Raw genomic sequence first — 12,408 nt, 5'->3', positions numbered from 1 at the left:
CTAGGCTACAGGCCTAGATGATTATCTTTCAATTCTTGTTTCAATAAACATATAAGACAAAATATGCAAAGTGTGAACCCTCCTGGCACACAGTAAAATTCCACAAATGACAGCTCTAGTTGTTCTTATCTATATTCTCAAGCCCCTTCTAAGACTGACATTCTGTCAAGATATCTTTCCCATTTCTAAAAGTAAAATTCAAAGCACAGAAATCAATTAGAGTCTGCTCCCAAAATGATGACGGAGTGATTTTCTCTTAGTGAAATTCTAACTCCCTGGCAATTGACTGGAAGAGCAGGCCAGTGGTCATATGTAATCAAGGAAGGGTATCTAAGGAAGTAGGCTAATAAGCTGAAGAATTCTTATCAAATGCTTAGCATAAAAATTCTCTTCTCACTCACAGATTTAGAATGAACTTATGGTTACCAGACAGGGAAGGATGAGGAGAAGGGACAGTTAAGGAGTTTTGAATCGACATGTACACCCTGCTATATTTAAAATGGATAAGCAACAAGGTCCTACTGGATAGCACAGGGAACTCTGCTCAATGTGATGTGGCAGCATGGATGGAAGGGGAGTTTGGGGAGAATGGATAAATGAATATACATGGCTGAGTTCCTTTGCTGTCCACCTGAAACTATTATAACATTGTTAATTGACTATACTTCAACATAAAAAGTTAAAGAGAAAAGTCTCTTCTCATAAGCCTGGCTATAATGTAGCACTGCTAAAGCAATTACATAGATTCTGAAGATTTCTTTTCTTGCTCTTACAGTGTATTCTGCATCCATGGTACACACTATCATGTCTAGGAAAAGTCCTCAAGACAAAATCATCATTGGAAGCTGTTAAACTTCTATTATTAAACTAAATTCTGAATTCAGTTTGCAAGCTTGTTTTTGACTAGCCTCTTTTTATGCCAGGAAATGGCAAGCTATGATTTATGTACAATCACCAACCTGTCTTGAAAAATAAAGGCTCATAACAAAAAGAAGTAATACTGTGAAATATAATTCAGGATGAAGTTTCCAACAAACATAGATTTGAAGCAAGATGTTTTCAAAATGCTAATATTAAAGTTCCCTGAAGTACAAAAGCATGTATCTAAAAGAGTTCTTTGATGTGCAAGCAACCCATTAATCCTCTGGAACCTAAACCACAATAACTCCTAAATTAAGAGGGGGAAGAGAATGCAATGCAGACATCACATGTTTTTAAATTCCAAAGATTCAATGACAAGACAGTGTGGGAAAGGGACAAAAAGGACCCATAAGGGCATCCTTTGTTTCATCAAAAATGTTCAGAATTTTGTGGGTTTCAGATTTCCAGATAATTATAATTCAATCATCTCTCTCATTTTCTCTCAAAGTTCAGTTCCTCTCTCAGAGACACATATATGCAGAACAGACTACAAAACTATCTACCAAGCAAAGAATGAGAAATGGTGGACTCCAGTTTGTGACCAAGCTTTCAGGGTGATTTGAGGGAGATTTCTACACCATATTCCACTGTGTGCGTCAGGATATCAGAGAGGAATCCAGGAGAGACCCAGGGGCACGCAGGCATGATCACCCCTCACTGCAACGGGAGATTCCTCAAGTCAGGGAGCAAATGAGCTCCAACATGTCAGCTGAATTCAATGGTCTGATGTGGTTTTGGATGAAAATACCTAGCCTATCTATTTTCCATCTCTCCTGAGATAAAAACAGTAGAGTATTTGCAGCTTATAGGCTCTTTTAGAAGCGGTATATGAAGTAGGTTGTTATCATCACCCCATCATTATCCCAGAGGAAGAAGTTAAAACTCAGAGACATAAAATTGGTTCTTTGAGGTTCACAGTTATCACAGGATTCAAGGCTATAGGGGTTTTTTTTTTTTTGGATTTTTTTCCCTTCTATTCCAGACGTTGTTATCCCTCCCAGTAAAGTTCCTAAAATACATGGTCATGACTGACTTACATTTACAATACTATTACCTACAAAGGGGATACTTTCCCAACCCTTAGCCAGCTGGCTGTCACCACTCCAGTGTAACAAACTTTGTCAGGGCCACGGCACCGTGAGCAGGTCACAGCCAACAAGCCAACCTGAAGGACGCCTGCACACCTCCGCACATCGCTGCAGCTTCATCTTGGGTTGTGTGCTCACCAACATTCAGTGTTGGTAACAAAACTGTTCATGCCACTTGTTCTTACTATAATTACATTATTTAGTTAAATTTTAGGTAAGCCAATGACATATGATTGTGGAAATGAAAGATAACTGTAGTTTCTATTAAGTTATAGCTGAATGTTTTGAAGAAACTCCAAATGGAGAGTTGCTGGGGGGAAAAAAAGAAAAAGAAAGAAAATTACTTTGAATTATACGAGCAAAAAAACTGTAAAAGAAAAAAAAAAAAAAACTATAAAAGATTGCCAGGGCAGGGGGGATAATAGAGTATCAACGAAAAATCTGGTTTAAATTTCTTCACCAGTATCTTTGGAGAAGAAACAAGTAATTAGAAGAGGAGCATATGGAAAAGAAAAAGAAAAAGATGCTAAGCTCAAACTAAGATATATAATTTTTTTTTTTAATGCCTACATCAAGGTATGGGAGAATGAATGTTGTATATATTTGAACTTTTAAGTTTATTTAAAGTTTTATTTTTCTGTTTTTTAAACAATTACTTTTATAGATGTTTTAAATTAACCAATTAACCACCAGCATCGTAATACCCCAATCAACATTTAATAGTCATTAAAATAAATTTTAAAATGAAAACATGACATTATGAAAACAAAGTATGGATATAATAGTGCATGTTCAGTTCTACAATTAATTGTTTTATGGAACCAGATAACAGGTACTGTCAAAATCAGCATGATTTGTACATCGATCTGTATGGGACAGTAAATGGTCATTAGTTTTCCATCAAGTTTTTTGAATCTTCAACAAAATTTTTTAATTAAAAAAATAAATACCAAGACAGTTTGATATCTCAATTGCATCAATAGGTATAAATTTTTCCCTTAACTTTCTATATCAACCTAGTCAAACATCGCTTACCAAAAGGTTGACTTTTAAAACAACTTGAAACAACATGGCAAGGTTAAGCACATCTAAGAAAATTTCTTGTAATGACTTCTGATTATACAATAAGCTAAGGAAACAAAAAGTAAGATAAAATAATCAAAAGTCTGTAAGGGGCCTTCAGACAGAGCCATGATTCAAATCTATAAAAGACTGGGTAAGGAAGGAGTCCATAAGTCCTCAGAGAAAAAGTTGTAAAAATGCAAAACCAAACCATGTGTCCTAAGACTTTCATTAATAACTACATGAATGGATTTAGGTACATTTCCATCCTGGTATCGCAAAGCTTTAAATTGAGTCTCTTTCTCCCTCCTGACTTCCATATGTACATGGTTCTGGAGGAAATACTTTTTTGAGTATAGACAAGTAAAATCTCTAGACTCCAAAAATGTCTCAGTGGTATTTGCCAACGCAGTACCAGCTCTGTGTCTCACCGAACACAAAAGTCTGAAGATAAAAACAGGTTCATGGGGAGAAAAATGAATTCTAGTTCTATTCACAAGCAATTCAAATGCACTTCTCAGACTTAGATTTCTGGTTCTTTCTTTGCTCTTATATATTTCAGGGCCAGCTTTCATGTTCCATTTTCTACACCTCAGATAGAATATTGAGATATGTTTGGCACTGGATATGAGAGGTTATGAGGAAAGAAATTCTACATAAGAAGGTAGATGAAAATCATCCTTCTTTTCATTGTGGTGTGTAGATGAGGAGAAGCTGAGAAAGCATGCCAGAGAGCTTATTCCTCTAAACACTAGACCTCCTAGGAGGCACTGCTTTCAAACTCAGCAGCAACACTTGATTATGGCTTAACCTGGATATAGAAACGTTGGTTGCTCTATTAACCAAAAATAAAGAGAGAAGCTGCCACACACCAGCTTTTTTTGAAGTTTTTGTTTTTCTTTCTGACAAACATGTAGATCAACACTGTTTTAAAAAAAAAAGGCTATCCGGGAAATTGTACAGACAAGAGATGTCTGGATTCACCAATCAAGCATGCAAAAGGAACGTTCTATTAGCACTCCCAACCCTTTCTGTCTCAGTCAAGAGGAGCGGAGGAGGAAGACTGAAACCACAGCCTTAAGGCAGTGAGACCAGATTAAAAATGGTTCTAAAAAGAACCTTGCTGATTCTATGCCCACATCCCTGCCTCCCTCTTTTTTCCCTGTTAGGACCATGAAGCACAACGTGAGTGTCAGAAGAGTAAAATGTACAGCATAACTGACTAAAGCAGAAAAGTCTCATAATCCTGTATTAAGGCCAGAGGAAATCAAAATGAACTCAAGCTGCAACATGTGCTCATAAAAAAACCTCTCAATTGGATTTCATAAGAAATATTGATCTCGAACTCTGAATCCTTTCACTGTGGTCACCCCATATGGTTGGGGTGAATCCTTTCTATGCTGGAATTCCTCTGATGGCCCCAATTCATGTGGATAAAAGACAACATAGGAGTAACTTTAAACAAATTATACCTGAGGCTGCTTAAAAAGCAACTCAGAGTACTCCTGCTGAAAGAATGAAGATGTTTAAAAAGAATAGATAAGAAAACTGTCAATGTTATCAATGGAATGCTCCAAAATGATGTTTGGGTAAAGTCTGATTTAAATACACTTGGTTATAATAAAACTGTCATCCTACCATGTTTAAACATCGATGATACACTTTACATTATTTCTCTACTAAATATACTATTCAAGATCGGTGATCTTACTCACTGGAATAAGTTATATACCTTACAAATATGACCCAAAGAATAATCCATTAAAAGTGGTTGTGTTTAGTACTTGAATTTAGACAAGATCTGGTCTTCTGTTAAACATCTGTTTAAGGGTGTTTTCTGCTGAGTAAAACAACAATCCACATTTGCACTGACAACATTCTACACACACGTATGCATTTCAAGTGTAAAACTACAATTCAATGTGCCCTAAAAGGATGTTTATACACTGGTCAAAATTACTCTCTACTGTCTGCAGTAAACCTCCCTTTGGACTAAAAAATTTGTAAACTAACCCTACATTTACAGCTGCAGAGACATTTTGTAGGAAATAATCTCTTAGAGGCAATATGTTCAAGATATTTGTTTTTAAAGCTTCTGAAGGAAAGGCAAGTCCTGGGAATCCAAGAGACCCCAGCAACATAGAATGTTTTGGTCTGGCTCACATTCTGAAAGTTGGAGAATGGGAAGAGTCCACTTCCAAGCCCCTCTCCTCCTCCACCTTGCAAGTTCAAGCCCCTCTCCTCCTCCACCTTGCAAGTTCAAGCTTTCTTTGTTGTCAATCCTACAGAAAATCAGAAACAGTCTCCTAAACTGGGCCTTCCCATATCAAATGTAACTTTTGCTTACAAAAATCCTATTACTCATTTGCAAGTGTGTTTATTCTAGAGTGAACCAGTCTCTTCCACTCCAAAGAGCTACACTGCCTTTACAGACAGTATCCTTCTGATCGACCTAAGATGAACACAAAGACTCATTCTACAAGCCTTGTGTTCAATTCAAAAGCATAGACCCTGGCAATTTCAGAATTTGTAAGACAGTCTCAAGAAAAAAAAAAAAAAAGGATCACTGTCCGCTGTCTTCAGAGGCTACAATACAACCCATGACTTTCATTTAAAAAAAAAAAGAAAGAAAGAAAAGAAAAAGCATCTATTGAAGTCTAAAGGTAGGAGCTAGAAAAAAAGGGGACTTTCTCTCCTGGGAACTTTGGTGACATAATCAAAACAAGTGAAAAATATTAATGCAAGATATTCAGGCCATTCTTCAGCAGTGTTGATGATCCCTCAAATGAAACCTTTATTTCCTTTTGTTAATCACCCTGCAATCTTGTACTCAAAAAATAATTAAATTATCATTTTTCTTTAAATTACCATACAACCTGCCTATTTAAACTCATCTTTTATGGAAACTACATAATCTTCCTTTCATTAAAATTTCCCTTGTTGATATAGACAAACCAGGTCAGCTTCTGCTGGATTTCCATACTCGTAAATCCCTTAATTCAACTCTTTGCCGGAGGTTTAAAAAAGAGCAGGAGCTGAAGCTCAGATACACATAAAACAAATACTGCTTATATGTCTAAGTGAACATTGACACCATTTACAGGTTCCCCCTCCCTTTTCCTTAGGGCTGAGAGCCCTGTCAATAATCATTATTTATTAAACACACTGCCATTCCCTTCTACAGAATGTAGGAAGGGAGTATGGAGGGGTAGAAATAATTACCTTGGGCTTTTCTTTAAAGACCTCTAGAATAGAAAGCAAGGAAATCAATTGAGAAAGAACATGAAATATCCCCTATATGCAACCCTCCCCCGACATACACACAAGGCTGAGAGGTATACCCATACTCCATTAATTATATCAACTGTATCAAAAGAAGAGATTTAAAAAAAAAAAAAACCTGGGGTCTTCAGGATAAATGCATCTATTTTCAATCCACTGAATGTTCACACATACACTTGCGCATCCTTTACCAAACTCAAGCAGCTAGATTTGCTGAGAGAAGCCTCTACACACCTCCTGAGAAAATGTGCTCTCAAAAATGACTGCTTCAGCCAAAGCAGAGAGAAGCAGCAAGTTACCGGCTCGCCTGCCATTCTGCTTTGTGGCAGATTCTCTTCATTCTCCTCTCCTCCCTGTCTCCCAATTTATCTTTTTAGCCTGTTTTGTTCCCCAAAGCAAAGTAAAAACATCAGGAATGTCTCTCCTTGGACTTTACCCTCAACAAATCCAAAAAAAAAAAAAAGTTTCAAAGGTTAAATACCACCCCAGGTAAACCCAAAGGTCAGGGAAATGAAAATTTCCCAGATGACTGGAAGCTTGGTATTCCTACTCAAGAGTTAATGATGAGCACTCTTCCTTTCCCTCCAGATGCTGTGGCTCAAAACAGAAATACAATACAAGGGAGGCACTGCCAGGCAGTTTGGGAGAAATGCCTTGCACAGAACTTGAACTGGCAGGCTGGGGGGTTTGTCCTAAATAACCTTCACAGGTTGCACAAACTGTTCTCAGATACTGATCCACAGTCAGATTAAGAGGCTGCCTAAAATTCTCTTAGAATAAGAACGAGGTGGGGTAGTGGGAGAGTGGTGGGAGTCAATTAGTCATCTGAAACATTTTAAGATACAGAGGAAATACACACCTCCCAGACAGGCAGAAAGCTCTCATGCTTGGGGTAACTGACCAGTGCTGGCAGCAACTGAGACAAGGTTGAAGAAGCTATATTCAAAGAGTGACCTGTTTCAAAGGAGTTGGATTTTCTCATTCTTGAGTGCAGGAAACTCTGTCCCATTTTGCCTAAATTTTCCAGGCATAAGGGAGGGGAGACGAGGTTCACACCCCACCTTTGGGAAAGGAACAAAGCGAATGCTTGGGCAGAGCTGAAAAAACTCCTCCTCCCAGAGAAAAGGCAGCTCCGCAGGGCTCCCTTCATAATTCCCCTTAGTTAACTCACTCTCGGCAGACAGAATCCTTTCTACATCTTGGCTTGTCCGCGGGCAGGGTAGGCGGTTATCAGTTTAGCCCCTCCGCCATGGATCGCCTCCTTTCCCTACCTCCCACAATGGCTTCTAATTAACCCTTCCCGGTCCCTGCCCGGGTCAGGGCTGCTGAAGTGTCCACAGCTTCACTGTACCAACATCTCCATCAAATGACCACACACAACCCAGAGCCCACCCCCACACGGACACAACTTCCCTCCGCGGTTTAACGTCGGGCAATGCATGTGCATTTCTCTCTCTGCTTCCTACATGCGGGGAAAGGGCTCCGTCCTTTGGGGAAGGCCCTCCCTTCCTCCCCAGCTCTCCTCTGGAGCTGGATCCCAGAACTCGACAGCAGGTCTGCAGTGAAGAGGGATCGCACTGGCTTTAACCCCTTGAAGGGAGTTAGTTCTCATTTGGGACCCAGTGAAGTAGGGCCCGTGGAGCCTGGCTGACAATCTCCCTCTGCTTCACTCCACCTTTTCCCCTCACAGGGGAAAAGACCGGCACCTTTTTCCTCCCCCGCGGCTAGTTTAATTCTCTCACTCTACATTCCAATCCCGGGCGGAGGGTGGGGGGCGGATAAAGGATGCTAGAAGCCGCGACGGGGAAAGACAGCAGGAGGGCAGAAGGGAAACTCAGCAGTAAATCAGAGTTCAGACAGTGTTTACTTACGAAATTTGGGGCTGGTGCTAATTTCTGGCGCGGTGGTGGTGGTGGAGGAGGAGGGCGAGGGGGAAGAGGAGGAGGCAGCATCTTGAAAAGGAGACAGAGTCCAGGAAGGAGCAGAGTCGTGAAGGTAGGAGGAGGTAGCGTATGCCGCAGTGGGCCAGGAGGGCATGGCCTGGGTACTGGGGGTTCCTGGCACCGGGGGTCGGGAGCCCGGAGTGCTGCTACTAAAGAAAAGGGCTGTCGTGGACAAGACCGTCGGGGGGGCCGCAGTGTTCCGTGCAGTGGTGGAGCGCGGGCTGGCCCGGATGGGCACCCGGTGCCCGGGGAAGCGAGTGGGCGCCCGCGTGATGGTAGTCAGGCGGGTGCTAATCCGGTTGGGCGTCCTGGAAGAGGCGGCGCCGCCGGCGAAAGGGGTGGCGGGGGACGTGGTGGAGGTGGTCGTGGTGGTGGTCTCCATGGCCTTGGGGAAGGAGCTGGGCTTGGAGAGGAAGAAGGGGTCCTGGCCCATCCCCTTGGAGTCCACCAGGTCGGTGGGCACGTATTCCTTGACGGAGCCCACCACGATCCATTTGAGCAGCATGAGGCTGAGCCCCAGGCCGATGAAGCCGATGAAAAGAGGCACCACGCACAGCCACGTCTGCTGCCGGTTCCACACGATGCAGTCGCTACAGCGTAACTCCCGGGGGGGCTCGGCCGCCCCTTCGCCGCCGCCGTCCGGGCCCCCGCCCGCCGCCGCCGCCGCCGCCGCTGCAGCCGCCGCGGTGCCCTCCTCGGCCGAGGCGGCGGCTGCCGAAGCGGCTCCAGGTGGCGAGGCAGCGGCCGCCCCTTCACTCATCCTAGGAGCCGGTCTTCACCTTCGCCCCCCCGAGGGCCGCGCCAGAGGCATGGGGCCGCGCGGGCCGGGCGCGGGCGCGGGCGCGGGCTCCGGCGGCGGCGGGCTCGGGCGCAGGCAGCGGCCGCGGCGGCCGCATGCAAATCGGCTCCCTGCCCCCACGCCCCTCCCCCCGAGAGGCGGGCGGCGGGCGGGGAGGAGAGGAGCGGGGGAGGGGACGCGGGCCGGGGAGGGGGCGGCGAGGAGCGCGGAAGAGGGGCGCGACGGGCCCCCGGCACCGCCGGCCGGTCAGGGAGCGGCGGGGCGCGTCTGCTGCCCGCCAAGCGGCCTCCTGCGCGCCGGGGCCCCGCGTCTGCTGCTGCTGCTGCTGTTGCTGCTGCTGCTGCTGCCCGCCGCCTGCAAGCGCTCCAGCCGCGCCGGCATCCTCAGGGCTCCTCACCCGGCCCGCTCCCCCGGGCGCCCGCCCGCGCCGCCTCTGGGCCTCGCGCCGCCTTCAGAGGCCGAGCCGGCCTCCCGCGGCACGCTGGGCGCTGGAGAGCCGCATTCCGACACAGGGGGCCGGCCTGGCCGCCGCCGCACGCCCGGCCCGCCGCGCAGCGTTCCTCGGCGGCTGCTCCGCGAGTCCGGGCGGCAAGGTGCACCTGTTCTTCAGCCGGCCCACAGCCAACCCTCGGCCAGCACCGTCTGCAGGAGACCAATCCGAGCGCAGCGCGGAGGGCGAGCGGCCGGGCTCGCCTCGCTCCCGCCGCCTGCGGCTCGGCGCCGGCGCCGCTGCCCCAGAGAGTCAAACTCCAGCGAGCTGCGCCGCCGCGAGCTCGGGGCCGGGGACGCACGGGGCGCCCGCGGAGGGTGCTGTCCGACCCGCCGCGAAGGGAATCCCGTCAGCCCGCAGAAGAGTCGGGACACTGCCCGGTGCCCCTGCCCATTTCACACTCCCAAGTGGGAGACGCGAAACGGAAGACCCCGTCGGGGATCCCGGGAAACAGGGACCCCGGGCTGGAGGCGACTCCAGGCGGGCGCTGGCAGGCAGGAGGGTGCGGTGTGCGCGAAGCCGCGGCGGACGGGCTGGGCTTCAGGCAGAGTAGCGCCTCCCACCATCACCCAATGGTGGTTTCTTAACGGGTACAAGATAAATAAATGATCCAAGCAAACCCCCACTTGGAAGTGGCAAAAGCAGCTCCCGACCCGCGGATCGTGAGCCCCTCTCCTTGCGGATGCAGTGGGGTCAGAGCCTGACGCTGCGGGGCGAGAGAGCGGGGATGTGTGCGCGTGGGAGGGTGTCTGTGCGCATCTCTGCGTGAGGGCGGGCGCTGCTAGATGCAGAGCCCTTTCCCTCCGACTTCCTAAAAGAGATGTTGGTGAAACAGACCTTTGTACAGTTACACCTGGTAGGTGCCTCGTAGCCGATTTGTAATAACTTACCTTTTAAAATATCGTCTAAATGTAGACGTACGTGCAAGTGCACACGTCACAGGACAACTGATTGTGAAAGGTAACATTGTAAACGATTCGGGTTGGTATACAAAATTCTTTCTTTTCTCTTCCTTTGGATAGAGAGGCACCTGTGTACCTGTGTCTCAAGAGCAGTGTGGGACCAGCTTAAGAAGGAGAGATGAGGGTAAAGAGCCAGCATCAGCATGGTTTATGCTGATGGTGCAAAACCTCGCTAGTCATCTCTTCCCAGATTTCCTGGTCTAAACTGGAAACCGGAAAGATGTGTTACAAGCTCTGAGACAGAGAGGTTGAGGATGGCAGCCTCCCAATACACCTCCCTGCACTGTATGATTGGCGCTGCTGCTGAAAACAGCGTTGGCTTGTAATAGTTACCCCAAAGATGAAGTTTTCCAGGTGTCCATTTTATTCACAGGTGGAGAGCCGAACAGTACAGTGAAAAGACTGCAAGAGGACGATACATTGAAACAGGAAGCCTACCAGAATATTTTGAACAGATACGGTTAATAAATTACTTTTGATGGCAGTAATGCGGCTGTCACCTCTTCCAACTATAACATTAAGATTTTCCCCATAGGAAAGCTTTTGATTTTTAGTTTGATGGAACATGCCCTAATCCAGTAGTGCTGAGTTAGTTACAAAAACTGCAAGTGAAAAAAAAAAAAAAACCCAACCCACAAGCCCTTGAATCTATATTCGTTCAGCTTTCCATCAGTGAGTACTATTAATACAGTTTTATATTATGTAGAATGTAGGTATTAAAATTTCATATCCTAGGTGAGAAAAACAGAGGCCCAGGGCGACTTTATTGCTTACAGGGAGCAGAGCTAATATTTGAATCCCTGTCTTCAGAGCCTGAAGCTCTTTGTCCAGTGTTATACAAATGCAAGGCACAGTTCTCGTAAGTGAAAATTGACCCAGTCTCTAGCATCTGTGGGTGCTGGGCTGTTACTGGCCAATCTTTCCTGTGTCGCAAGTGAAAGTTAACTTTCACACAAATATTGTGAAATTATAGCAGGTGCTGCTGTTGAGTATATAAGACTGAAAATTACTTTTCCAAAACATTACTAATTCATTGGTCCCCCATTATTCCTTTGGCCCTTCCATTCTTCCTTCCCCACTGAAATAAATCTAGTGTACAAAAAGGGATGTTGTAATGCTGCTGTGGAGCAAATGCTCCCCTGAAATTGCATTTGCCCAAAACTCCCCCCATGTTGTCTCAATGCTCCCCAATGCCTTCTTCATCTACCTCTCAAGCTGCCTCCACTTCTCATTTCCACTTGGCTTTAACAGCTTATTCACAGTTCCCTGTTCAGCTCATTTTCTCCCAGCTCCCAAGCCTCTGCACTTGACTACCCATTAGCTTCTCTCATGATGAACATCATCACTAGTGGAAGAAGGTAAAGAAAAAGAAAAAAAAGAGCCCATTACTTTGATAGCCTTGTACTGGGGACCAGGTTGTATCAGCCCATCTAAAAATCTCTGGCTGGTACAATCATCATTAATTTGCAGTTTCACTGTGAGGCTCCCTGGTAGCAGGTGGTAATCACTAGAACTAGAATTGGGGGCAGAGGGTTCCATAGCTGAGTCAAGGGCAAGTGGTGGACACTCTCACTGCCAATGAGCAGCCAGCTGCTTAGTTCCATGGTAGGACGGAGTCTCAGTTTGGTGACTCACAGCTCCCTGAAGCAGAACTCTGGCCAAAGAGTTTCACACTCAGGCTCTGAAGACAGGGACTCAAGTATCAGCTCTGCTCCCTGTAAGCAATAATTTCACCCTGGACCTCTTGTTTTTCTCACTTAGGATATTAAACTATAATACATACATTCTACATAATATAAAATTGTATAGCTAAATGTATTAATACTACTCACTGATAGCATCTTTTCAGCACGACTTTTAA

General features: G+C 45.6%; 1 protein-coding gene across 9 annotated transcripts in view; it reads right to left on the bottom strand.

Moving 5' to 3' along the window:
* The window catches only part of NRG3 (neuregulin 3), a 1,166,188-nt gene extending 1,156,953 nt beyond the window's left edge, over positions 1–9,235 (bottom strand). For all 9 annotated transcript variants that reach the window (XM_070470944.1, XM_070470948.1, XM_070470945.1 and 6 more), the window contains exon 1: positions 8,225–9,235. In XM_070470944.1, the coding sequence (XP_070327045.1) occupies positions 8,225–9,056 (832 nt within the window). In that variant the 5' untranslated portion in view covers positions 9,057–9,235. The remainder of the gene's footprint in view (positions 1–8,224) is intronic.
* Positions 9,236–12,408: the final 3,173 nt, after the last annotated feature.

Source organism: Odocoileus virginianus, chromosome 7 (genome assembly GCF_023699985.2).
Source record: "Odocoileus virginianus isolate 20LAN1187 ecotype Illinois chromosome 7, Ovbor_1.2, whole genome shotgun sequence".
Taxonomy (NCBI): domain Eukaryota; kingdom Metazoa; phylum Chordata; class Mammalia; order Artiodactyla; family Cervidae; genus Odocoileus; species Odocoileus virginianus.
This window is presented reverse-complemented; position numbering and strand designations above follow the sequence as displayed.